The sequence below is a fragment of the Erpetoichthys calabaricus genome, chromosome 9 (assembly GCF_900747795.2).
Source record: "Erpetoichthys calabaricus chromosome 9, fErpCal1.3, whole genome shotgun sequence".
Lineage (NCBI taxonomy): Eukaryota > Metazoa > Chordata > Cladistia > Polypteriformes > Polypteridae > Erpetoichthys > Erpetoichthys calabaricus.
Window position 1 is genome coordinate 14,032,564 of NC_041402.2, and position 27,530 is coordinate 14,060,093.

General features: G+C 39.6%; 1 protein-coding gene across 6 annotated transcripts in view; it reads left to right on the forward strand.

Moving 5' to 3' along the window:
* dennd1a (DENN/MADD domain containing 1A) overlaps positions 1 to 27,530 on the forward strand; it is a 1,314,459-nt gene that overhangs the window by 1,065,511 nt on the left and 221,418 nt on the right. For all 6 annotated transcript variants that reach the window (XM_051931936.1, XM_051931935.1, XM_028809158.2 and 3 more), the window contains exon 17: positions 25,417 to 25,488. In XM_051931936.1, the coding sequence (XP_051787896.1) occupies positions 25,417 to 25,488 (72 nt within the window). The remainder of the gene's footprint in view (positions 1 to 25,416; positions 25,489 to 27,530) is intronic.

Consider the following 27,530-nt stretch of genomic DNA (forward strand, 5'->3'; position numbering starts at 1 on the left):
CATATTGTTTTTGTTGACCGTCTTCTCCACTTACAGAGCTAGTTTGCTGTTTTTCTTTGAAATAAATACTCAAAAACATTTAACCTACTGATGCCTCAATTAATGTATGGTAATTTTATTGGTACAGTGGAACCTCTAGATACAAGTTTAATTCGTTCCAGCACTGAGCTTGTATAGCGAATTTCTCGTATCTAGAACAAACTTCCCCATTGAAAATAATGGAAATCCAGTTAATCCGTTCCGCACCCCAAATATATTAACATAAAAATCAATTTTCCTAACAAATAACACTGATAAATTATATATACTGTAGTCTACCTTTAATAAATAACACTGGTAAATAATATAACTGATTATTAAAAGAATCAAAACAGGTGTCCAAAGTGCAGTAGAGCATTCAATAAATCTTTAAATAAATAATCCTTAAAACAGTTGTGAAGTGGAGGTTTAAAATACACAAGAATAACAATCCTTTAACACGAGGTTAAAACGTCAAAAGGATGCAGTCTTTAAAAAACAGATGACAATCCCCGATGCTTCTTCTCTGTTAGCGTCTCACCTGCGGGCTCTGCAACAGGCGAGACACTCTTAATGCAGCTGACCTTCTCTACACCGTCCTGCTTCAGCTGTTTGGCTCGCCTGTTCAGCTCACTGTTCAGCTACACGCGAGCCTGCACTCGCTCGCTCGCTCTCCCGCACCGACTGCCTGCCTGCGCTCTCTCTCCTCTCTTTTCTTTTACTTCTTCTCCCCCTTAACCGGCTCGCGCTTCTCTATATGTGCGAGGAGGACATGGCAGCTGCAGCCCATCAGCCACAGGAACAATCATGGATGTGGGCAGTTTCCCACCTGTGCACTTAAGTGAGAAACGCAGACACCGCAGATCGCGGCTCGCAACTGCTACCACGCCCCCTCGCTAAGCCGCGAGCTATACCCACAGCCTGGCTCGTGGCTCGTTACGCGAGCCAATGCTTGCATTTAGATCTGAATTTTTCGCTCATACTTTCCTCGTATTTTGAATTTCTCGTATACAGAGGTGATCGTATCTCGAGGTTCCACTGTATTTATTTTGATTATTGAAACTTACCAGTAGCTGCTGCATTTCCCACCCTAGGCTTATACTCGAGTCAATAAGTTTTTCCAGTTTTTGTAGGTAATATTAGGTACCTCGGCTTATATTCAGGTCGTCTTATACTTGAGTATGTACGGTACTTGGCCATGTAAACCCTTAACTGGGTTACAGTGCAGGATTTCATAGTCTGTGTCTGGCCATTGCATTCTTAGCCTGTGCATGTTCATGGCCTCCAGTCTTCGCTTTGCATACACATCCAGCAGCCGTGGGTAGAAAATGGCGTTAAAATATAAATTTCCTGAGGCAAATGCACAGGCAATCACCATTGTACTTAATTGAAATAATCTGTCTCACTACTTTACAAATTGCTAAACATATGTTGATGAGCTGAACATACTGTATAGTGCTAAGCTCAGCATCACCGTGTTGATAGAAACGCGTTAAAAGTAAAGTGCATTACATAGTCCGATTACATTTTATAATAGTGAGTAAACTAATATTATATTACTTATATTATTGAAGTAAAAATACTTGCATTATTATTGTCCCAGCAACACTGGGTGTAAGGCAAGAACCACATATACTGGTGTGGCAGTCCTTTGCTGGGCTCAGTCACTCAGCCAAATAGAAAAGAATCTGCTATATGCAATTTGGCAACAGAAATATATTTATGAAGTGTCTGTTTTGTTTTAATCCAGATTTTTGCTATTTATTTGTTGAAACAGTATAATCATGTGACGCAGCAGCTTGCGTTCATACTGCAAATCTTCGGTGGTTCAGGTCAGGGATGAATGTAATTAACTTTATAGCAAATTAAGGACTTAACAAAGTTCTAAAATAGAAAATGATCAAGTTTGATTGTATTTCTGGTTAGTTCCATGAATGTTCATATATGGGATTAGGATTTAATAACAATTGCTGACCAGACAAATGGGCAGTTTTTCATGTAAAAGTAGAAAAAGTAGTACGCTGTTTATATAACACATTACATTTTATAATAAATAACTGTATATCATATTAAGTTACCTTTTTTTGGTAAATAATGAGTAATGTAACTAAATGACTTTTAAAAGTAACGTTCCTCACACTACCTGAGAGATGCAGACTCCATGCTTGTTTACGGATTCACAGCAGCCGATGATGACGTTTAATCTTTTTTGCACAGTTTAATGACGATGCAGCATTTCGCCAAGGGAGTAGGTGCACATGTAAATGGAGGTTTTTAAGTAGCCAGGTTTTTGCCTTAACCAGGTTACTCATCTTTTCCCAGTTTTGTGTGAGCATGTCAACACACTTCCGTGTTGAAGCTCACATTAACCTGACATCAAGGATGTCCTGCGTGTGGCCTGAACCCTGAGTGTAGTTAAACTTATCGATTCTGTACACGGTCAAGACGTGGGATGCTGCTTTTTTTTGTTTTAACCACTAGGACCTGGATGGTTGTAACCTTTGGAAGTATTTACAATTTAAGAGTACAGTGTCTCCAGTGGGCACCATAAGGCCAGGATAGGATGTAATAGAATTGCATAATGTGTGTATTTGTTTAACACTGTTTATGTATATTACTATTACTGTTTTATGCTGTATACAGTATCTCCTCTTAAATATTTGCATCTGTGCAAGTTCATTATGTGTGACAATAAACAAATAAATCAATGACTATACAAATCAAGCATGTTAGGGCCTGGCCAGTACTTGGTTGGGAAACTATCTAGGAAAAGCATGGGTTACTGCTAGAAGAGGCGTTGGCAAGGCTACCAGGGGGCGCTTATCCTGTGTTCTGAAAGTGGACCCCAATGCCCCAGAGCAGCGATGGAGACACTTTGCTGTAAACATGGCGCCATCTTTCGGATGAGATATAAGACTGAGGTCTGTGGTCAATAAAGATCCATGGGCTTCCTTCATAAAGAACATGGTGTATCCTGATGTCCTGGCTAAATTGCCCTTCATGGCCCAGTCTTTCTGTGTCCTTAATCATCCCCCATCTATAAGTGGCTATCTCTCTCTGTCTCACCCAGTGGCATAGCTAGGGGCGGGCGAAGGGGGCAGTCCGCCCCGGGCGGCATTATTGGCCAAAAGGCTCAGAACACTTGACGTGTAAGCAGCAGGGTTCGGAAAAATATCACTCATGAATGAAGAAAGTTAAATTCTCTGATTTTCATCCACAAATGCTTCAAAAATCATTTTCAGACGGTCCTTCTGTGATGGCATCAGACACGGCAGTTGATATTATGAGGCAATAACAAAAATAAACAGAAATATTACACCGATAATAATTTCTAGGAAGATAAACAACTAATTCACAATGTATAATTTCGTTTCGTTAACAATCCAAATGCGTTCTTGCTCATCCCCACCTATCGCTTGTACACCACACCGGTTCTGGTTTTCACAGCGTGATTATATTAAACTAATAATCAGAACACGGCTTATCAGTGCGTCTGTACTATATTCTTGTCTAGTTGATGTTTATAAATAATTATATGTGAAAAAATATTGCTGTTTCTCTATATATGAATAAATATATGCAAAGTGTATCTTAATTTTTCTCCATACGTCATTTTTATTTTCTATTTAAATAGGTTAACATATTCAGATACGTTGGAGGGCGGCAAATTGAAGCCCCGCCCCGAGTGGCGCGAACTAGAGCTATGCCACTGCTATCGCCCCATCTCCAACTAACAGCTAATGTGTGGTGAGTGTACTGCCTCAAAAATGGCTGCCATCACATCATTCAGATGGATGCTGCACATTAATGGTGGTTGAAGTGGCTCCCCACTCACTGAAGCGCTTTGAGTAGTGAGAAAAATGCCATATAAATGTAAAGAATTATTATTATTTATTGTCGTTATCCATGGGGGTTACATTTCTAAAAATCCCCTGGAAACAAAAACCGCTAATACTGAAGCATTGGTGTTAGGCAATGGCGTTATGTGCTGGCAGACCCTATTTACTATACACTTTTACTACCCATTACCATAAACACTGAATTTTGTGTGTCACGTCTGTAAAGAACATTTTCCCAAATATAGTACTGTATATATTTTTTTAAATTATTTTATGCTTGTGTTTAACAAAAACTCACATGTAAAAGATGTCAGATGTAAAATGTGAATTACACAGTTTAACGCCAAAATGCAATCTTAAAATGAATACAACAGTTTAACCAAAACTCATGCATAAAAGACGTCTAACGTAAAACGTGATTACACATTTGAAGCACTTTGACCTACATTTTTTGTATGAAAATGTGCTATATAAATAAATGTTGTTGTTGTACATACCAACACCAAAACGGAAAAAAAAAGAACGTTATGAACCTGAATCCTACCTTGAAAGATCTTAGACCGTTGCAGAGCAGAATTCACATACAGATTTAGGGATATTGTCTTTCTTTTGGTGAATCGAGCAGATGGTTGATACGTTCACATTAAAATGTCTACCTGCAAATGTTATTGATTTTCCAGAACAAAGCAAGTCAAACTCACAGATCTTATCAACTAAACTCATCACAGCGCATTTCCACTTAGGAGATTTTGGCAAAATACTTTCATTAACATTAAGCTTCACTGCCATTGTTGAAATTTAATAAAATTGTCTGAAAAACAGCCTAAAACACTGAGAGCATGTGGAATATTAACAGAATGATATGGGAGACCTATTGATACAACAGAAACCGCAAGAATAAGGCTATCACTGTTACGGTGCAATGGGCCTGTCAAGATTTTTTTTTTCTACTGCGTATGGCTGCTAGCAGACACAAGTAGACCACGTGGATCAGGCAATGGGTTACACTTTTACAGAAGCGAACAGGCAGGAACTAAATCTGTGAATAGTAGGAATTTACTGTATGTGCCTCCACAATTTTGACGGACATGGCCACCATAGCTGAACCCTGTTTACAGAAAGGCCTCTGCAGACACAGGGTCGAAGAATTGGGAGCCATTAATGGTCATTTGGTGGACAGCTAGTGAATGGAGTTTGGGGAGAGAACAATGTCTACATTGTAACTGCTAGTGGAAGAAGTGGTAACACTTTAGTTTGGGTACTGCAAAGATGCATCTATTAGATAGATAGATAGATACTTTATTAATCCCAATGGGAAATTCACACATTACTCATTTCCTATTATGTAACAAGACTTTTAACATACCTTTCTTTGGGTCTTCATAACACTTACAAAGCATCTGTAAAGTGTTTGTTCATCTTTGTAATTTGACCTGGTCTGAGGTGTCTTAACATAGATATATGTCACTTCATATTACATATTTGGTATAAGACCTGTGAATCCTTCATATTATCAAGTAATTTTACCGTCATGTCCTTTTGTCACACACCACAGAGATGAATAACCTATATGCTCATGTTTTTTAAGTGTTATGAAGACTTTGTTAAGATCTTATTACATTGGAGTAAACGAGTAATAGATGCATTTTTGCAATACCTAAACTAAAGTGTTACCGAGGAAGGTATCAGTTCCTTTAGTATCTGCAGTTCACTAACAAAGGGTCAGTTCATTGTAGAGTAGTGTTGGGGAGCAAGAGAATTGTCCTTCCAAATTTGGCTACAAATAGAGAGTGGTGGCTCCCCTATCTGAAGTAGCCTGGGTTAGCATTGAATTCCGTGAACATTACTTTTCTTGTTGTTTAACTTTGTAACCTTTCCGACGACATGTAGATATGCTGTCTAAAGTGATGTAGCTGAAACTGAACTCCTAACTAAAGACTGTTTTAAGTTTATAAATGTATCCTCTCCTGTTTCATTGTTTGCTCTCACTGTACAGCAGATTCCTTCCGTAAGTCACCCCACCTTTTGCTGATTCGTATATATGATGCTGTGTGTTTAGAGGTCCACGGCACAATGCAGTTTTTAAATAAATAATTGCGGCCCGGGAAGTGCCGGCTCCAAGCGGGTGTGCGTGAACGCGTGTCACTCCAGGGTTTATGCCAGAGTAGGCAAAGCACCACACTTATGCCCACTCAGGAGGAAGAGGAGGAGCCTGCACAGCAGAGGGAGCAGACAATAAAAAGAAAAGAAACAGAATCAGATTGGAGATAGAAATGAAAGGAATGGAGGTTAAAGGAAGAAAGGACAGAGAGAATGGCAGGAATGGGATAAAGCCGGTGTGACACATAGAGAGGAAGCAGGCAGACGGGAAGCTCCAGGGAACAAGAGAGCGGCCGACGCTCAAGAGGGCTGTGGGCTACTCCTGCTGAGCAGTCTAGGAGGAGGTTGAGGAGCGACCACCTACTGCAAGAGTACATCCCCCAGAAGGCCACAGAATGGCTGTGGGAGTCAGAGGGAATAACCAGCTCAATGTGGCACCATGTACACGCCAACGGACTGACAACAGGGGCCAGAGCGGAATCAACTGGTTGTCTGCACTTACAGGTTAACATCTCCTCGTGCTGCGGAATCCAAAGAGGGTAAGCTGGGAAGATGTCGAATTTTAGAAAGCAGTAGCGCAGCTTGTGTCTTTAAAAACAATATGTTCACCCTTGGGTTTTAACCTTATTTTAATTGTTTAACATCAACTTTGTGACTGATACTTCCACATTATCCTGAAGAATTTGTTGATGTTGGGTTGAATTCATCCGACCCTCGACTTTAACAAGGGCCCCAGTCCCTGAACTAGCCACACAGCCCCACAGCATGATGGAACCTCCACCAAATTTGACAGTAGGTAGCAGGTGTTTTTCTTGGAATCCGGTGTTCTTCTTCCGCCATGCAAAGTGCTTTTTGTTATGACCAAATAACTCAATTTGTGTCTCATCAGTCCAAAGCACTTTGTTCCAAAATGAATCTGGCTTGTCTAAATGAGCATTGGCATACAACAAGCGACTGTTTGTGGCGTGAGTGCAGAAAGGGCTTCTTTCTCATCACCCTGCCATACAGATGTTCTTTGTGCAAATTGCACTGAATTGTACAACGATGTACAGATACACCATCTGCAGCAAGATGTTCTTGCAGGTCTTTGGAGGTGATCTGTTGGTTGTCTGTAACCATTCTCACAATCCTGCTCATATGCCGCTCCTGTATCTTTCTTGGCCTGCCAGACCTGCTGGGTTTAACAGTAACTGTGCCTGTGGCCTTCCATTTCCTGATGACATTCCTTACAGTCGAAACTGACAGTTTAAACCTCTGAGATAGCTTTGTGTAGCCTTCCCCTAAACCAGGAGACTCAACAATCTTTGTTTTCAGATCTTTTGAGAGTTGCTTTGAGGATGTCATGCTGTCACTCTTCAGAGGAGAGTCAAAGGGAAGGAAGCACAACTTACAATTGACCACCTTAAATCCCTTTATATCTCCTGATTGGACACACCTGTCTATGAAGTTCAAGGCGTAACGAGCTCATCCAACCAATTTGGTGTTACAAGTAATCAGCATTGAGCAGTGACAGGCATTCAAATCAGCAAAATTACAAGGGGACCCACATTTCTGCACAGCCAGTTTTTCACATTTGATTTAATTTCATACAACTAAATACTGCTTCACTAAAAATCTTTGTTCGGAAAACACCGCAGTACTCAGATGTTCCTAGGAAATGAAAGACGTACCACTGTTATCTTTTTTGTTGAAAGTAGAGCAAATTATTATGCAGGCTGAGAGGGGTTCCCAAACTTTTTCATATGACTGTACATATGCAATATACAGGCTTAATAATACAGTTCTCCCATGATTCAGTAGATTAGATTTGATGTCCTCTATTAATCTCGGGGGTGAAATTCAAAATATATCCTTGGAGCAATGGGCAAAAAAAAATATTTTTTTAAAACAAAAAAAATTGATTGAAATGGTTAGCTTCAAATCAACAAAATATGTAAAATGGACATTAAAAATAATTTTAAAAATGTGTAAATCCTTCACCACTTCTGTTTGACCCAATTTTTTTTTTTTTTCTTCTGTCATGACATTGAATGCGAAACTTGCCTGTTTTGTGCATCTCGCATGGTATTCTAAATATCTTGGCACTTTCACACGCTGTCCTGCAAGCTAAAAGGCTCCTGTTATTTTTAATTAAACGCTCACAGTGCAAACTTAAGAGACATTTAACAGATATTGTGACTTGACTCCTAGTAACATTCCAAAATTAACAAAATTTTACAAAATGACATTCAATATATGCTCAATACAATATGTGAAAAATCAGGAAAATAAACCCTCGTTTTCTGACATGTAGCTGTGAAACATGCATGCGCCATTTTGGTCCTCGGTGTGCAGCGAAGTGTCGCGAGATGCAGTTCTGAGATATTTGAAAGTTAAAATGAAAATATGTCTTGCAATTTTTAAAGGCAGTATAAAAATTAGGCACTTGATATGTACAATGCTATTCCAGTTCATACTTAACTATCAGTTTTTGTATTATTATTTTGTAACATTAACAAAAAATGTATTTGTGTGAATATGCTGCCTTCACCCAAGTGCCACCTGATGCTGCCCCCTCACTACCCACACCAGCTCAGTATTTCACTGTACATCTTTTGTTCTCAACTAAGATTTTTTATTGACTCAAAAAAAAGATAGAAATGTCTCACAGTAAAATACAATATCAATCACGCTTTATGTGACTATAAAATTAAAAAAAGAAATGTTAAGAAAAGGAGAGATGTGAATGGGATTGTATTGTACCTGTAGAGTAAAATACAAAAAGTTGAAGTGTCTGACCCTCTGTTCAGAAGCTTCACTACCAGCTACCCACATTGAATTCAGTGTGTTATAATTTTTTCCTCAATTATTAGTAGGACTTTGTGCTTCCAAATGTTCCCAGTTGGGGTCTTTGAAGACAAGGTATTCATTTCTCTCATTTATTTCTTGCTACAAAACCTGGTTTGTAGTTTGTTTCTACCTTTTCCCCTGCCATTTTTGTTTCTGACGAGCACCTGTATATTGAGTACCTGTTGGTAGAATGCTGCTGTCGTTGTTAGGGGCATAGTCACAGGGTATTAATTCTAGATAGATAGATAGATAGATAGATAGATAGATAGATAGATAGATAGATAGATAGATAGATAGATAGATAGATAGATAGAGTGGTGTGAAAAACTATTTGCCCCCTTCCTGATTTCTTATTCTTTTGCATGTTTGTCACACAAAATGTTTCTGATCATCAAACACATTTAACCATTAGTCAAATATAACACAAGTAAACACAAAATGCAGTTTTTAAATTATGGTTTTTATTATTTAGAGAGAAAAAAAATCCAAACCTACATGGCCCTGTGTGAAAAAGTAATTGCCCCCTTGTTAAAAAATAACCTAACTGTGGTGTATCACACCTGAGTTCAATTTCCGTAGCCACCCCCAGGCCTGATTACTGCCACACCTGTTTCAATCAAGAAATCACTTAAATAGGAGCTGCCTGACACAGAGAAGTAGACCAAAAGCACCTCAAAAGATAGACATCATGCCAAGATCCAAAGAAATTCAGGAACAAATGAGAACAGAAGTAATTGAGATCTATCAGTCTGGTAAAGGTTATAAAGCCATTTCTAAAGCTTTGGGACTCCAGCGAACCACAGTGAGAGCCATTATCCACAAATGGCAAAAACATGGAACAGTGGTGAACCTTCCCAGGAGTGGCCGGCCGACCAAAATTACCCCAAGAGCGCAGAGACGACTCATCCGAGAGGTCACAAAAGACCCCAGGACAACGTCTAAAGAACTGCAGGCCTCACTTGCCTCAATTAAGGTCAGTGTTCACGACTCCACCATAAGAAAGAGACTGGGCAAAAACGGCCTCCATGGCAGATGTCCAAGACGCAAACCACTGTTAAGCAAAAAGAACATTAGGGCTCGTCTCAATTTTGCTAAGAAACATCTCAATGATTGCCAAGACTTTTGGGAAAATACCTTGTGGACTGATGAGACAAAAGTTGAACTTTTTGGAAGGCAAATGTCCCGTTACATCTGGCGTAAAAGGAACACAGCATTTCAGAAAAAGAACATCATACCAACAGTAAAATATGGTGGTGGTAGTGTGATGGTCTGGGGTTGTTTTGCTGCTTCAGGACCTGGAAGGCTTGCTGTGATAGATGGAACCATGAATTCTACTGTCTACCAAAAAATCCTGAAGGAGAATGTCCGGCCATCTGTTCGTCAACTCAAGCTGAAGCGATCTTGGGTGCTGCAACAGGACAATGACCCAAAACACACCAGCAAATCCACCTCTGAATGGCTGAAGAAAAACAAAATGAAGACTTTGGAGTGGCCTAGTCAAAGTCCTGACCTGAATCCAATTGAGATGCTATGGCATGACCTTAAAAAGGCGGTTCATGCTAGAAAACCCTCAAATAAAGCTGAATTACAACAATTTTGCAAAGATGAGTGGGCCAAAATTCCTCCAGAGCGCTGTAAAAGACTCATTGCAAGTTATCGCAAACGCTTGATTGCAGTTATTGCTGCTAAGGGTGGCCCAACCAGTTATTAGGTTCAGGGGGCAATTACTTTTTCACACAGGGCCATGTAGGTTTGGATTTTTTTTTCTCCCTAAATAATAAAAACCACCATTTACAAACTGCATTTTGTGTTTACTTGTGTTATATTTGACTAATGCTTAAATGTGTTTGATGATCAGAAACATTTTGTGTGACAAACATGCAAAAGAATAAGAAATCAGGAAGGGGGCAAATAGTTTTTCACACCACTGTAGATAGATAGATAGATAGATAGATAGATAGATAGATAGATAGATAGATAGATAGATCTTTATTGTCATTAGATCTTTATTGTCATTGTCACTTTTACAAAGGAACAACGAAATTGAAGGTGCAGTCGACTCAGTGTGAGGAATAAGAGTTAAAAAGACAAGAAGAGAGAAAATAATAACAAACCGAATAGTAACAAAAGTACTTTACAAAATATACATATTGCACTGGTTGACTTAAGGTCTATATTGCACATTGGGTGAATGATATGGAGCAGTATTATTCTGAGTTCAGGGACATGATTGCTTTTGGATAAAAGCTGTCTTTAAGGCGGTTTCTCCTGGTTTTCATTGCTCTGTATCTCTTGCCCGATGGCAAAAGCTGGAAGAGGCAATGACCGGGATATGATGAATCCTGTGAAATGTCTATTGCTTTTTTGCGGCATCAGGAGGTGTAGATTTGTTCCAGAGTAGGGAGGGTGCAACCAATTGTTATCTCCGCTGTCCTGACGACCCTGTGGAGCGCTTTCTTTTCTGAGGAAGTGCAGCTGCCGTACCCCACACACAGTCCATACGTGAGCACACTCTCAATGGAACAGTGATAAAAAGCAAGGAGCAAATTTTTGGAGAGGTGGTTCTTTCTGAGAATTCTCAGAAAATACAGTCTCTGCTGCGCCTTCTTCAGCAGCTCCTTGGTGTTGGCGCTCCAGGTCAGGTCATCCTCCAGCTCAATACCCAGAAATCTGAACACCGGGACCCTCTCCACACAGGCCCCGCCACTGATGAGTGGCTGGATGTCAGTTTTGTTTTTTCTAAAGTCAATAACAAGCTCCTTCGTTTTATGGTGTTGAGGAGCAGGTTATTTACTGCGCACCACTCTGACAGCCGCTCCACATTGTCTCCTTGCCCGAGATGAGTCCAACCACCGTTGTGTCATCCGCAAACTTTATAATCTTGTTGCCATGGTGAGTGGGGACACAGTCATATGTGTAGAGGGTGTAGAGGAGCGGGCTGAGCACACAACCCTGCGGCGTCCCGGTGTTGAGGCTGAGAGCAGTGGATGTGTGGAGACGCAGCCTGACGCTAACAATGCAACTGGTTGAAGGGTCATCTGCAAAAACATTCTCTCTGAGATTTTGGACCAAAAACCACTCTTGGCCTTCATTGCAAGGGTCAGCTTGTTTCCCCCTTAGACTATATCTATCTCCCAGTTGGCCTCATTTTTTTCTCTGCTATCTTGTATAGCAAAACACAATGTCACTGTTGACAAAGCTCTGCAGAAAATATTTGAAGTTTTTTAAGGAGGAAACAATGAAAAGACTGATAATTTCCTAATACTAACATGCATTTTTCCTCAAAGCTTTAAGCCATCACAACATTAGAACAATCTAGTTGAGAACCGGCCGTTCACCCCAACAAAGATCATCAGTCCTATTTATTAAATTTTTCCAAAGTAACGTTAAATTGAGTTTTGAAAGTCCCTGAAGTCCTACTGTCTACCATACTACTTGGTAACTCATTTCATGCGTCCATGGAAAAACTTCCTAATGTTTATGTGAAATTTACCCTAAACACATTTCCAAACTGTATCGTGTTTTTATTGAGCTCATTTTAAAGTGACCGTCTCGATCTACTGCAGTAATTTTAAACACTTCAGTCATGTCTCCTCCAAATCTTCTTTTGATTAAACTGTAAAGGCTCAGCTCTTTTAATCTTTCCTCATAACTCATCTCTGTAGCCCCGAATCAGCCTGGTTGCTCTTCTCTGGACATTTTCTTGTGCTGTTATGTCCTTTTTGTATTCTGGAGACCAAAACTGTACCTAGGACTCCAGATGATGCCTCACCAGTGTGTTATAAAGACTTGAGCAGAACCTCCTGTGACTTGTACTCCACACGTCAAGGCGCTATATAACCTGACATTCTGTTAGCCTTCTTAATTGCATCTAAAAAGAAGCAAGATTCTGGTAAGAAATATGCTTAATCAAACATAATTAATTACCAGCTATTTGTTTTTATTTATTTATTAGCCATTTTACTAGTTTATGACAGGTAATTGAATACATTTAAAAATATTTGATTGTTTTGCCTTAGGTGTTCCTTTAGCACTTTTTCTCTGTATCTTTTGTGGGTCTGATCGCTTTCACGATCGTCGTTTTGAGGTGCTTTGCTCACCTCCTTTCTGCTTTTATGCTTGTCATCTGTGAAGGTATCTCTCAGTGTGTTGCCAATGCCTTAACTCCTTGTGTGTCTCACACTTACATGTCCTCTTTCGATTGCATCACCAAAGTAAAACTTACCAATCACACCAATGCCAAACTGACCAATCAGATTGCTCGTAGGGACCAGACAGACACAGAGACCTTAACATTTTATTTTTTACAGTGCTATGAAGAAGTATTTTTGCTTATACATAACTTTGTTTCTGATCTCCAAACAAATTTAGTGTAATGCAAATGACAACCTGAATAAACACAATGCACAGTTTTTAAATGATTGTTTGATTTATTGAATGAAAAATGTTCAGCAAAACCTATGTTATTGTGAAAAAGTAATTGCCCCTGTAGTCGCACAATCAACCAATGAACCCATTATAAATTATAACAAGTTTAATTTGACAAGACACACAAAGGCTTGATTGCTGAGAGCCAAATGGAAACTACATCCCTTCAGTAGAACCTTTCCACCAGTGTGATGTTGGCTAGAAGTTCTCAACAAGCGGTACACCATTACTTAATCAAAAGAAATGTCAGAAAACCTAAGAAAGAAAGTTACTGAAATATAGCAATCGGGAAAGAGTTAGAAAGCAATCTTTAAAACATTGGGATTCCAGCGAGTCACCGTGAGAGCCACCACCTCCAAATGGAGAAAATTTGGAACATTGGTTGCCTCTACTGTACGCGCTGCACATGTTTTATCAGTGTATTTGTTCTCTTCTACATTCACTTGATTCTGTCTGTTAGGTTTTGAGCCACATGATTGGAGGTGACTGATAGTACTATGAAAATAATGTCCACATGATCACATTTGTTATGGCTCAAATATTAGTGCAGTGGTGAGCCTTTTACTTAATCAGTAAGAAACACAGGCTTGACATGTTAGCATTTTATGAGAAACTGTGAATAAAAATAGTGCTGATGTGGAATGCTGCATCATCAACAAAACCTAACTGTGACTAGAACAGAATACGGCCACATCTTTGTGATGTACAGTCATGTGAAAAGTAAGTACACCCCATGAAATCACCCCGGGCAGAATTGGTATTTGTGCCTTCTCTGATTTCAATGATACTGAGCTGGTCTAGCAGACATCTTAACAAACAATGACCTCATCTGTGATATGCTGTGGCAGTGACATCTGTGAAACTAGAACTCATAAGTATGTTACATTTTAATCAATGTACACTTGATAAATGCCTACACTTTACTATCCTCCTTACACATAATTCATGTTAGATGTGTATTTGTACCTTTTTAGCATACCTATGTGTATTATAATTCTGGTTATATGTATATATGTTTTCTTATGAGGCATTAGCTTTCTGGAAATGTGTTCTTTTAAATTGTGGCGTTTTAATTAACCTTAATTTAAATAATTATAAATAAAAAAGGTATTATAATAACCCCCCACATGCAATATGACGGTTACAAGATTACACGAGAAGTATAGAGGATAATTTAGCTCTTTACTGACAGTTTCACGCGGATATCACAAACGGGAAGCTTATGACAGACTCTCAAGCATGTGGGTGTCTTGACCTACGCAGTCTGCCATCTTTCGTTTGCCACGCTGAAAGGATTTTCACCGGACGGAAGACATAATCTTCCGCCCGGCAGCTTCAAAGTGTTGGCCGTAGGTCCATCCTTATATTCTGGTTGCTCCATGTACAGGCTCCTTCTCTTGATCCAAACAAGGACAGGAAAGGACTCAAACCCCACCTTCAAAAATACAGGAATAGCACAATGCCTACATACTGTTCTCATTCTCCCAACAAGGAAAGAGGATGGTGTGCTGACAGAAGACAGAAATATACTGGTCTGTCTTTAGGCTGACTATTCAATTCTCCAGTTGTCTTTGGCTCTCTAGTCCTGTGCTTGGCTCGGCAATTCTAAATGCTGATGCTGTGCCCCTGTGTACCATACTTGGTCTGCCTGTATGAATGAGTCCATAACAGTGGGCACAGAGAACAGTGACGTTAAACTTAATAACAAAGCATATTATAACAATATATTGTGCCATTTTTGTCTGCTGCTGTAACCCTGTACTTCAGTATTAAAGAAGTTTATCTATCTATGTATATTTTTATCTAAAGTTTATCTAATGTATATTTTAGTAGCAAAAAAGCTGTACTGCAATTAATGACTAAAAATGATTAAAACCTATAAAGTGCATTTATATTTACATTTAAGAAATGTTTAACTGCCATTATCAATATATATATTATACACTACAGAAAGTAGACTGGGGTTGTTTTGCTTGAATTTTAGCAAAAAAAAAATCTGCTGAAGGAGTAAGCAAAATTTACTTGACAAGATTTCTTAAAGTAAACTAAATAACCATTAATAGAATTTTTGGATATTTAATGACATAATTTAAATACTTTTCATTTAGCTTAGATTTCATTTTTTGCAGTGTCTGTCTGTCTGTCTGTCTATCTATCTAATCAGATAGTGCCTTGCCTTTCCTATCTATCTATCTATCTATCTATCTATCTATCTATCTATCTATCTATCTATCTATCTATCTATCTATCTATCTATTATATAGTGCCTTTCATATCTATCTATCTATCTATCTATCTATCTATTATATAGTGCCTTTCATATCTATCTATCTATCTATCTATCTATCTATCTATCTATCTATCTATCTATCTATCTATCTATCTATCTATCTATCTATCTATCTATCTATCTACAGTCATATGAAAAAGTTTGGGAATCCCTCTCAGCCTGCATAATAATTGACTCTCATTTCAACAAAAAAGATAACAGTGGTATGTCTTTCATTTCCTAGGAACATCTGAGTACTGTGGTGTTTTCTGAACAAAGATTTTTAGTATTTAGTTGTATGAAATTAAATCAAATGTGAAAAACTGGCTGTACAAAAATGTGGGTCCCCTTGTCATTGTGCTGATTTGAATGCCTGTCACTGCTCAATGCTGATTACTTACAACACCAAATTGGTTGGATGAGCTCGTTAAGCCTTGAACTTCATAGACAGGTGTGTCCAATCATGAGATATAAAGGTATTTAAGGTGGTCAATTGCAAGTTGTGCTTCCCTTTGACTCTCCTTTGAAGAGTGACAGCATGGGATCCTCAAAGCAACTCTCAACAGATCTGAAAACAAAGATTGCTCAGTCTCATTGTTTACGGGAAGACTACAAAAAGCTATCTCAGAGGTTTAAACTGTCAGTTTCAACTGTAAGGAATGGAATCAGGAAATGGAAGGCCACAGGCACAGTTGCTGTTAAACCCAGCAGGTCTGGCAGGCCAAGAAAAATACAGGAGCGGCATATGAGCAGGATTGTGAGAATGGTGACAGACAACTCACAGATCGCCTCCAAAGACCTGCAAGAACATCTTGCTGCAGATGGTGTATCTGTACATCATTCTACAATTCAGCACAATTTGCACAAAGAATATCTGTATGGCAGGGTGATGAGAAAGAAGCCCTTTCTGCACTCACACCACAAACAGAGTCGCTTGTTGTATGCCAATGCTCATTTAGACAAGCCAGATTCATTTTGGAACAAAATACTTTGGACTGATGAGACAAAATGGAGTTATTTGCTCATAACAAAAAGCGCTCTGCATGGTAGAAGAAGAACACCGCATTCTAAGTAAAACACCTGCTACCTACTGTCAAATTTGGTGGAGGTTCCATCATGCTGTGTGGCTAGTTCAGGGACTGGGGCCCTTGTTAAAGTCGAGGGCCGGATGAATTCAACCCAATATCAACAAATTCTTCAGGATAATGTTCAAGCATCAGTCTGAAAGTTGAAGTTACACAGGGGTTGGATATTGTAACAAGACAATGACCCAAAACACAGTTCGAAGGCTATAGGAGGACAGCGTCTAGAGGCTGTTATATTTGCAAAAGGAGGCTCAACAAAGTATTGATGTAATATCTATGTTTGGGTGCCCAAATGTATGCATCTGTCTAATATTGTTATGATGCATATTACATATTTTTTATTAATCCAATAAACTTAATATCACTGCTGAAATCCTACTGTTTCCATAAGGCATGTCATATATTAAAAAGAAGTTGCTACTTTGAAAGCTCAGCCAATGAGAAGCAAAAATCCAAAGAATTAAGAGGAGTTCCCAAACTTTTTCTTATGACTGTCTCTCTCTATCTATCTATCTATCTATCTATCTATCTATCTATCTATCTATCTATCTATCTATCTATCTATCTATCTATCTATCTATCTATCTATCTATCTATCTATCTATCTGTCTGTCTGTCTGTCTGTCTGTCTGTCTGCATATAGTGCCTTTCATGTCTATCTGTTCACATATACTTAAAAAGAAAAAAAACATTTCAAGGGGTGTACTTACTTTTTCACACGAGTGTATGTGCATTAGTTCACAGCACAAAGCTGAATAGGTCAGCCGTTGTAAATTTCAAATTTCAGTGTAAGAAAGAATGAACAACACAGGTCATCATAGGCAGATGAAGTGCAGGGAGAGATGAGATGTGCTTAGGGGGTCACTTGTTTCCAGCTGTTTTGGAGCTTAAAAGGCCAGGAAACCTCTGGCCATCTCTTCAGGATTGTGAGTAATCATGTTAATATTTATGATACACAATTTCTTTCCTCCCCACTGGCTGGAATGTCTTCTGAGATGCCACAGAGGTTGTATTACAGCCAATTTTAACAATATTAGGATTAATATGAAGCACCCCATATTTACTGTATGTTGCGTATCCTGGACTATACAACCTTCATTAAGAAGACAAAATAATTTTTTTATTGTAGAAGAATGAGACCATATCCTTCCTGCAGAATTCCAAATTAGGTTTGTTCGCACTTTGGGCCCAATGCTTCCAGGCTTTGAACTTTTATGTGCCTGTGAGCCAGAGCTGAATAAGAAGCTTAGAGGATGGATGGATGGGACCACCGTGGCATATCATTGTTCAAAGCTGCTTCAAGTTATTTGTGTTGGACTTCCACCTTTTTGGTTGTTCCCTGTCCTTTATTATGACCATTTGATGCATCTTTCATTTTGCTTTAGGTAGTGTCAGAATTTTGAAGCCATCTTTTGGAAATTTCTTCAAGAAAAGATAGCAAATATAAAGTGTTGTATCAAATATGAAAATATCCATTTTTTTTCGATAAACTATACACTCAGAATTTGGATTCCCACCCTCTTAGTATGCACCTTTTTTTTTCTTTTCCCGTTTCCCAGAATCATCCCAGGAGTTTTATTAGCCTTTCAGCTAGCTAACGTACCTCTATTAGCTTTTGGAAGAGAAACAGAGGGTCTTCTTTATGTCTTGATTTTAAGGGGTGGGGGGGGGTGTTGGGGGCTCTCCATTAGCAGACAGTGAGAAATGCTTCATTAGGCCTTTCCTATAAATTTAGACTAACGTGTAGATAATGTATTTGATCTCTGGATTTTAGTTTGGTATTCTGCTAATTAGAAATCTTTTGAAGAGTTCTTTTAGCAGCTAAGGCTGAGTACCTTTAAAATCTTTTGAAGTTGTCTCGTTTTTTTTTTGTTTTTTCTTTTAACACTTTAAACCTGTTTTGCTCATCTAAGAAGTAACACATTCATAGGTGTGCTGCTTTACAGAGATAATCACATATCTTAGGTGCTTTGTGAAATACAAAAACCTTGGGCTAATTTCCTTCAAACACATGAAGGAACGTATTTGCTTTTTTTTTTTTTTTTTTTTTTGCAAACATGCAATATTACACTGAAACATTTTTTCTCCCTTAATTAAAATTGTTCTTCAACTTTACATGGTTGTAGCTTACCTTTTAGTGTACTCTGACTGCTGTTACAATCTTGATTATGACCTTTCGAATTTAGTGTAATTTTGAGGTTTTAGTCAATGAGGGCATTATGGGAGTTGTTTTCGCATCTTTTGATGTTATAACATAACATAGTCTTTCATAACATTCTTAACACTGCGATTATCCAGGCAGTATGTAGAAGCACTTAAAATTTTAGGTTATAATGTGAAAATTGTTGAATACAAATCAAGGAACATTCTGCTCAAACCATGTAATGCAGTGGTGTGGCGACATTTGGGGTCCTGTGAAGCTCATGTCACGACACTGCAAAAAAAGACATAGCAGCACCAGAAACTGCCAAGAGGAGCGGACATATGCACGCCAGGGCTAAGAGGATTGGCCCAATTGGTAATTAAACCTATTTAGTTTATCAGAGATGGAGGAGTGAGGACCTAATTCAGGCTGAGACATTCTCACAGACTTTGATAAAAGTGATTCATCAGAAATAATTTTAATATAATACTGAATTGGGTACTTAAGAGCACCAGTGGAAAACATGTTGAAGTGCCAACCTAAAGAACCTTCAGCATTTTCACACCTAATTCATTTGATACAATTTTTTCAAACTGAATCTATCTATCTATCTATCTATCTATCTATCTATCTATCTATCTATCTATCTATCTATCTATCTATCTATCTATCTATCTATCTATCTATCTATCTATTTATCTATCTATCTATATCCTTAAACTGTGTTTTTCATCTTTTGGTCTTGGTTCCATCACACAATATTCCTTAGTCACTCTTCGGTACCTTAACAGTTTGATTTTATCATAGCTTGTCATGGTGAGTTACATGTAGAGACTGTTAAGAACATTACAGTTGAGTTCCTCAAATGGTCGCACTAGAAAACTGACCGTAATGGGGGTGCGCATTGCAGCTTTTTCCAACTCGCTGTGTTTTTTCTAAGAAAAGACTGACTGGAATTGCAAGGAAAGTCATGCAGAGTAATGGCAGCTTTAGCTACCTCTGACGTCAATGGCTTCTAGCTTTAGAGTAATCTTTCCCACTGAAACGTGTCAGGGGCTGTTTGAAATTCTAAGTAAATTGTGTCATGAGATTTGATTTAGTGAAATACTCCATTTACTTGTTTAAAAAAAGTTGAACTGATTTGTTTAGCAGAACTTTCCTCTCCTAATATCAGGCTAGATGTTTATATACTGTATGTATATAAACTGGTTGTCAAACAATTACCCACGAGCTACTAAGGCTAGAACCTTGATATTGATCTTAATCAAAAGCTTATGACCTCATTGGTCAGATAGGTTATGGAAATTTAAAAAGTTTTCAGTAGACACAACCTGGTGGTTATTATTTACAGTCTTGTGTTTCAGGTAAAATGATCAAGAAGCCAACTGTTAACCACCATAAGGAAAGAATAAGAACAGCAGTGACATCTTCTGACCCTCAAGCACATTGCAGAATGTGATTAAGTGATACAGAACAAGAAAGAATAAGAAGATATTGAAATACAGTGCATCCTGAAAGTATTCATAGCGCTTCATCACTTTTTCCACATTTTGTTATGTTACAGCCTTATTCCAAAATGGATTAAATTCATTTTTTTCCTCAGAATTCTATACACAACACCCCATAATGACAACATGAAAAAAGTTTACTTGAGATTTTTGCAAATTTATTAAAAATAAAAAAACTGAGAAATCCCATGTACATAAGTATTCACAGCCTTTGCTCAATACTTTGTCGATGCACCTTTGGCAGCAATTACAGCCTCAAGTCTTTTGAATATGATGCCACAAGCTTGGCACACCTATCCTTGGCCAGTTTCGCCCATTCCTCTTTGCAGCACCTCTCAAGCTCCATCAGGTTGGATGGGAAGCGTCGGTGCACAGCCATTTTAAGATCTCTCCAGAGATGTTCAATTGGATTCAAGTCTGGGCTCTGGCTGGGCCATTCAAGGACATTCAGAGTTGTCCTGAAGCCACTCCTTTGATATCTTGGCTGTGTGCTTTGGGTCGTTGTCCTGCTGAAAGATGAACCGTCGCCCCAGTCTGAGGTCAAGAGCGCTCTGGAGCAGGTTTTCCTCCAGGATGTCTCTGTACATTGCTGCAGTCATCTTTCCCTTTATCCTGACTAGTCTCCCAGTCCCTGCCGCTGAAAAACATCCCCACATCATGATGCTGCCACCACCATGCTTCACTGTAGGGATGGTATTGGCCTGGTGATGAGCAGTGCCTGGTTTCCTCCAAACGTGACGCCTGGCATTCACACCAACGAGTTCAATCTTTGTCTTATCAGACCAGAGAATTTTCTTTCTCATGGTCTGAGAGTCCTTCAGGTGCCTTTTGGCAAACTCCAGGCGGGCTGCCATGTGCCTTTTACTAAGGAGTGGCTTCCGTCTGGCCACTCTACCATACAGGCCTGATTGGTGGATTGCTGCAGAGATGGTTTGTCCTTCTGGAAGGTTCTCCTCTCTCCACAGAGGACCTCTGGAGCTCTGACAGAGTGACCATCGGTTTCTTGGTCACCTCCCTGACTAAGACCCTTCTCTCCTGATTGCTCAGTTTAGATGGCCGGCCAGCTCTAGGAAGAGTCCTGGTGGTTTCGATCTTCTTCCACTTACGGATGATGGAGGCCACTGTGCTCATTGGGACCTTCAAAGCAGCAGACATTTTTCTGTAACCTTCCCCAGATTTGTGCCTCGAGACAATCCTGTCTCGGAGGTCTACAGACAATTCCTTTGACTTCATGCTTGGTTTGTGCTCTGACATGAACTGTCAACTGTGGGACCTTCTATAGACAGGTGTGTGCCTTTCCAAATCATGCCCAGTCAACTGAATTTACCACAGGTGGACTCCAATGAAGCTGCAGAAACATCTCAAGGATGATCAGGGGAAACAGGATGCACCTGAGCTCAATTTTGAGCTTCATGGCAAAGGCTGTGAATACTTATGTACATGTGCTTTCTCAATTTTTTTATTTTTAATAAATTTGCAAAAATCTCAAGTAAACTGTTTTTCACGTTGTCATTATGGGGTGTTGTGTGTAGAATTCTGAGGAAAAAAATGAATTTAATCCATTTTGGAATAAGGCTGTAACATAACAAAATGTGGAAAAAGTGATGCGTTGTGAATACTTTCAGGATGCACTGTACATAAAGAAGCAAGAAGTTATCATGATTATAAAATTTTAGTTAGCTGCTACCTGTTGGCCATAAAGGAAAGCAAAGTGAACTGTGGGGGTGTGCTCACAGAAAAAAAATCAAACCAAATGGTTACCGAACTAGTGGCAGATTGAAAAAGAAGAGCAGTGACACCTGCTGAGCATCAAGAGTGTTGCTGAAGACAATTAAGTTAAGAAGAATAAGAAAGAATAACATGACAAGATGCTGAAGCACACAGACAAGCAATAAGTAATCCTGAAAGTAGAAATCTCAATAAATTTTATGTTGCAGCTGCTTGGTGGCCACTTTACTGTCAAAAAACCAACAAACATATCTGTTAATATTATCAAGTATAAGTATTGTGTTTATTGATCATGGAGCATCAAACATTTTTACATGGAAATAAATGATTGCAAAGTGATTGGATAACCAAATGGTAACCAAGCAAATGGCAGAAAGAAAATAAGAAGAGCAGTGACATCCGCTGAGCGTCATGCCAATCATTGAAGTAGTGAAGAAGGAGACAAGATGCCAAAAAGCATTGACAAGCAATAAGTAATTCTCAATACAGAACAGTTGAGCAGCAGACCAACACAATGGCTAAATGGCATGTAAGAGAAAGTCCAGGATATCATATGTAAGAACAAGAAAGAGACAGACTGGCACGGTGACAATTAGCAGATAGTAGAAACTTCCACTGACATTGATATTTCTTTGAAGACCACTACTCAGCAGAGTTACATCAGTAAGCTGTATTCTTTCATGCTGAAAACAAAAAAAAAACGTTTTGCTAAAATAGAAAAGTTTTGTTTGCTCTTGATGAGCCAACAGAAGTAATAAAATGCAGAGTGACTTCTAGACACACTGAAAAAAGTAACTATTTAGAAAATATAATAAGTTTCAGCAGCTCCTTATCTTTAACTTGGTTTTTATTTGGACCAGGGGTCCTCAATCACAGTCCTAGAGGACCACGGCGGCTGCAGGTTTTTGCTCCAACCCAATTGCTTAATAAGAAGCCCTTACTGCTCAAGTAACACTTCTGTTTCACTTTAGTTGTCTCGCTCGTTAAGATTTTGAACCCTTATTGCTTGTTTTAATCTGAAACAGCTGTAGTCTCGGTTTTTAATTGCTCCTAATTAGCAATAACATGCAAATGACAAAAGAGACCAGCATTTCTCCATTTAGCTTGTTACCATTTACACCTCTGTGTGTATTTATCATGCACTATTGGGTTAAATTAAATACTTGGAAGGAAAGTGAAGAGGAAAAAGTGAAGGACTGAGAATTACCCCTCCATTTTAGCCTTCAAATCATTTGGATGATATCCTTAGAAAGGGAAAGAAAATCCAGGATATGAGAATGAGCTGACATGGCAGAGTTAAAGCACGAACAAGCCATGAAATGAAATTAGTGGCAAGAATTGCTTTCTAATTAAGCAACTGGGTTAGAATAAAAACCTGCGGCCACTGTGGCCCTCCAGAACTGGGATTGAGGACCCCTGGTTTGGACCATAGGCCTTTGTGTTTCACTAGTTTAGATTATTATTATTGTTATCATTATTATTATCATCATCACGCAAGAAGTCTTCTGATCTTATGTGTGTGGCAGGATTGAGATATGATCAGTAAGCCAGGCCCCTGTTTATAACTATTTCACCACAGGCGTATCAGTGATTGCTGTCATTAGCCCGACCCGTCTGTCCGTCCATTTTGTGTCCTTTCGTGTCTAATGCAGTGTTGAGTGTGCCTGGAGGGTATATTGGCAGTGTCAAAGTGAACTTTATTGTCATCTTAAACATATACAAGTATACAGAAAGACAAAATTGTGAAGCTCAAGGTCCACAGTGTAACAACATGATGTGCAATAAATAAATTAAAATGGGAGAGGGAAGTCTGGGTATCTCTGCTCAAGCTGCTGCCCCCGCGACCCGACCACGGATAAGCGGAAGAGGATGGATGGATGGATAGAATTAAAATTTAAAATTTAAAAATTAAAACACAAACAAGACAAGACATTGTGCAAAGATAGGACAAAGAAGTAGTAGCAATATTGATGTGTAAGATATGTAATAAAATAAATAATAAATAATTTCTGTATTATCTATATCTATTATCAGTGTATGCTAATAGTTGTTTAAGACGTATAAACAATGACAGGTCAGAATGTTTCACAGCAGAAGGACATCAAGAGTGTCAAATCCTTCAAGGTCACTACGAGATTTTCAGTTCTTTTCTACCTACACACTCGTCTTTACAGGACAGTGGCTCACATGTATAAAAATTCTGTTTTTAGCGGTGGTTGAGGCCGTGTGGAAGGTCCCAGGGGTCCGCCTGGTGTTAAGGAGTCTGACAGCTTGGGGGTAAAAACTCTCCAGCAGCCTGGCAGATCTGGCTCTGATGCTGCAGAATCTTCTCTTGGATGGCAGAAGTGTGAGAAGTCCATGTGAGGGGTGTAAGGGGTCCTGCACAATGCTGCAGGCCTTTGCGGACACTGCGCTTGTCAAGCATGTCCTGTAGTGAAGGTAGAGACACCCCAATAATGTTCTCTGCTGTCTTCATTATCCTTTGCAGGTGGTTGTGGTCGGATATGTTGCAGTTACCATACCAGACCAGTGTCGGTGTGTGTCTTTTCAGTGGGGTTATTCTGACTTCCTTATTAAACAGCCATTGTGTTACATATGTTGGATGTTATTTTGGCTTTAAATCCTTTTTTTCAGTTTGTGTCATTAGGGGGTTTATGTCACCTTGATGAAGGCTTTACTTCAGTTTCTTTCAGTGCAGGATGGATATTGTTGTTTCATTTTCTTTCCCTATCCCCCCCCCCCCCCCCCCCCCCCTCCCCCCCCCCCCCCCCCCCCCCCCCCCCCCCCACCCCCCCCCCCCCCCCCCCCCCCCCCCCCCCCCCCCCCCCCCCCCCCCCCCCCCCCCCCCCCCCCCCCCCCCCCCCCCCCCCCCCCCCCCCCCCCCCCCCCCCCCCCCCCCCCCTAACATTTTTAGCTTTGGTTGTGCAGACACACACTGCAGCCCATCTGTTTTTAGTCACTCATTATGGTTGAATTCAATGAAAAGCTTGAAGAAACAGTAAAAAAAAAAAAAAAAACTGCCTACTTTAAATTTGTCTTTTTTTCCCCCAAGTTCATTAGCATCCCATGATTGTGCATGTAGAATTTCACTTTGAAATGTTCAAATGACTTCTTGCATAAAACCTGTTGAATGAGATTTGTCTCCTGGCGTTTCATAGCTTTTTAGCTGCTGTATAATTTGGATGGCCTAACGTGTCGTACCTCGCTGAAATAACATGACCTGCATATAAACATCTGTACGTGATTCTTCTTTAATTAGGTTCTTTAAGATGAAGGAAAAGGCTCGAAGAAAAAGAATCTAATTCTAATCCCTTTCTCACTTTTTTTTTTTTGCTTTTATCTTAGCCATTATCTCCTGCTATTAATCAGTTATTTAATGGTGACTTACAGAAATCCAGGTATCAGGATCACCTAAACAGGCCTGCAGAAACGTCACTTTCATTAATGGAAAATTGTTTTGTTTTCACAGAAAGGAAGTGGAGCTCTCATAAATACAATGAAAACGAAAGCAAACCCAGCGATGAAAACCGTCTACAAGTTTGTAAGTGTTATGCCTTTGTGTTTTTATTAGAAAATACTGACAACAGAAAAATAAATGTGTTTTTGCAGTTAAAGGAGGTAGTGGTTATGGCACTTTAATGCTAATGCAAGTGACAAGTGTCTTCCTCTGAAAATGTCCTTCTGATGGTTTAAGGAGGCTCATTTTTTTTTCTGTATGATGACAAATGAAGTTGGAGTTGCACAGTGAACTTTTTTATTTTTTATATTTCATTTTGAAAGATCCCATATTGCAGTTGAAAATAAAATCAAGCAGACCCTTATTGACATCTTTACTTATCAATAAGTCAACGCAGATTAGCTTCAGTTTTGGGTTAGACTGCCTTTTATCATAAACCATAATTTGCTGATAGTAAGTTTTAAATACAGAGACAAAGTATAAACACACGGAGGCGGCCTAATTTGATTTATTATTTAGCAGTAAAAAAGACACTTTGCAAATTTTTAGGAACATCTGTACACCTGCTTAGCCATGCAATTAACTAATCAGTGTAGTGCATTAACGCGAGAAGATACGGGTCAGGAGCATCAGTAAATGTTCATATCAAGCTCCAGAATGGGGACAAAATGTGATCTCAGTGATTCCTCTGTAACATGATAGTGCGGTGCTAGACAGGCTGGTTTGAGTATTTCTGTAACTGCTGAGCCCCTGGGATTTTCACAATCAGCAGTCTCTACAGTTTACTCAGAATGGTGCGAAAAACAAAAAACGTGTGGTGAGTGGCAGTTCTATGAATGGAATCGCTTTGTTAATGAGAGAATGGCCGGACTGGTTTGAGCAGACAGGCTTCAGTAAGTCAGATGTTTGCTCTCTATGACTGTGGTGAGCAGAAACTCATCTCATAATGTACAACACATCAAATCTTGAGGCAGATGATCTTTAGCAGCAGAAGAAGACCACATTGGTTTCCACTCCTGTCAGCCAGGAACAGAAGGCTGAGGCTGCAGTGGGCACAGCCTCACCAAAACTGGACAGCTGAAGACTAAAACAATGTAGCCTGGTCTGATAAATCTCAAGTTCTGTTGAGACACACAGATGGTAGGAGCAGAATTTGGCATCAATAGCATGAATCCATGCACCCAACCTGTCTTGTGTCAACAGACCAGGCTGCTGGTGGTGGTGGTCGTGTAATGGTGTGGGGAATATTTCTTTGGCACATTTTGGACCTGTTTGTACCATCCTTTCATGTTCACATTTTACCCATCTTCTAATAGCTACCTACAGCATGGCAGTGCATAATGTCACAAGGCAAAAGTCATCTTAGACTGGTGTCATGAACATGACCTTGTGTTCAGTGTTCTTCAGTGGACTTCTCAGATACCAGACACAGCAGATGCAGATTTGCAGCCTGAATGTACAAACTATGTGATGCAATCGTGTCAACCTGGACCAGAATCTCAAAGGAATACCTTGTGGAATCCATGCCATGAAGAATTAAGAAGGTTTTGAGAGCAAAAGAAGGCCCTACTCAGTATTAGTATAGTCGTCCTAAGAATTTGCTCTGTGTGTGTGTAGTGTGATGGAAAAAAGGGCGTCAGCGAGCTCAAACCCCGACACGAACACTCAAGCACAGTCCCGGGTTCAAATAAATGTTGGTTTATTAACCAGATTCCTCAAACAAGTAACAAAAAGCACAGGTTTCTCTCTCCACAATTCAATTCATCCAGCCATCCATTTTCCAACCTGCTGAATCTGAACACAGGGTCACGGGGGTCTGCTGGAGCCAATCCCAGCCAACACAGGGCACAAGGCAAGAAACAATCCCGGGCAGGGTGCCAGCCCACCGCAGACAATTCAATTCTTCCCCACAATTTCTCTCACTACCGCACTGCCCTCCTCCAGTCAAGTGTTGCCCTTCTTCATCCCAGCTTCAACTTGCCTGGCCAAGAGAGTTTCGGTCAATTTTAATTAATGACCTGGGAGTACTTCTGGTGCCAGGGCCACTGCCCGATGGAAGTACTTCCGGGTCATATGGAAGAACATACGGCGGGGAGCTTGTCTCCCTGCAACGCCTTCTTGCCGCA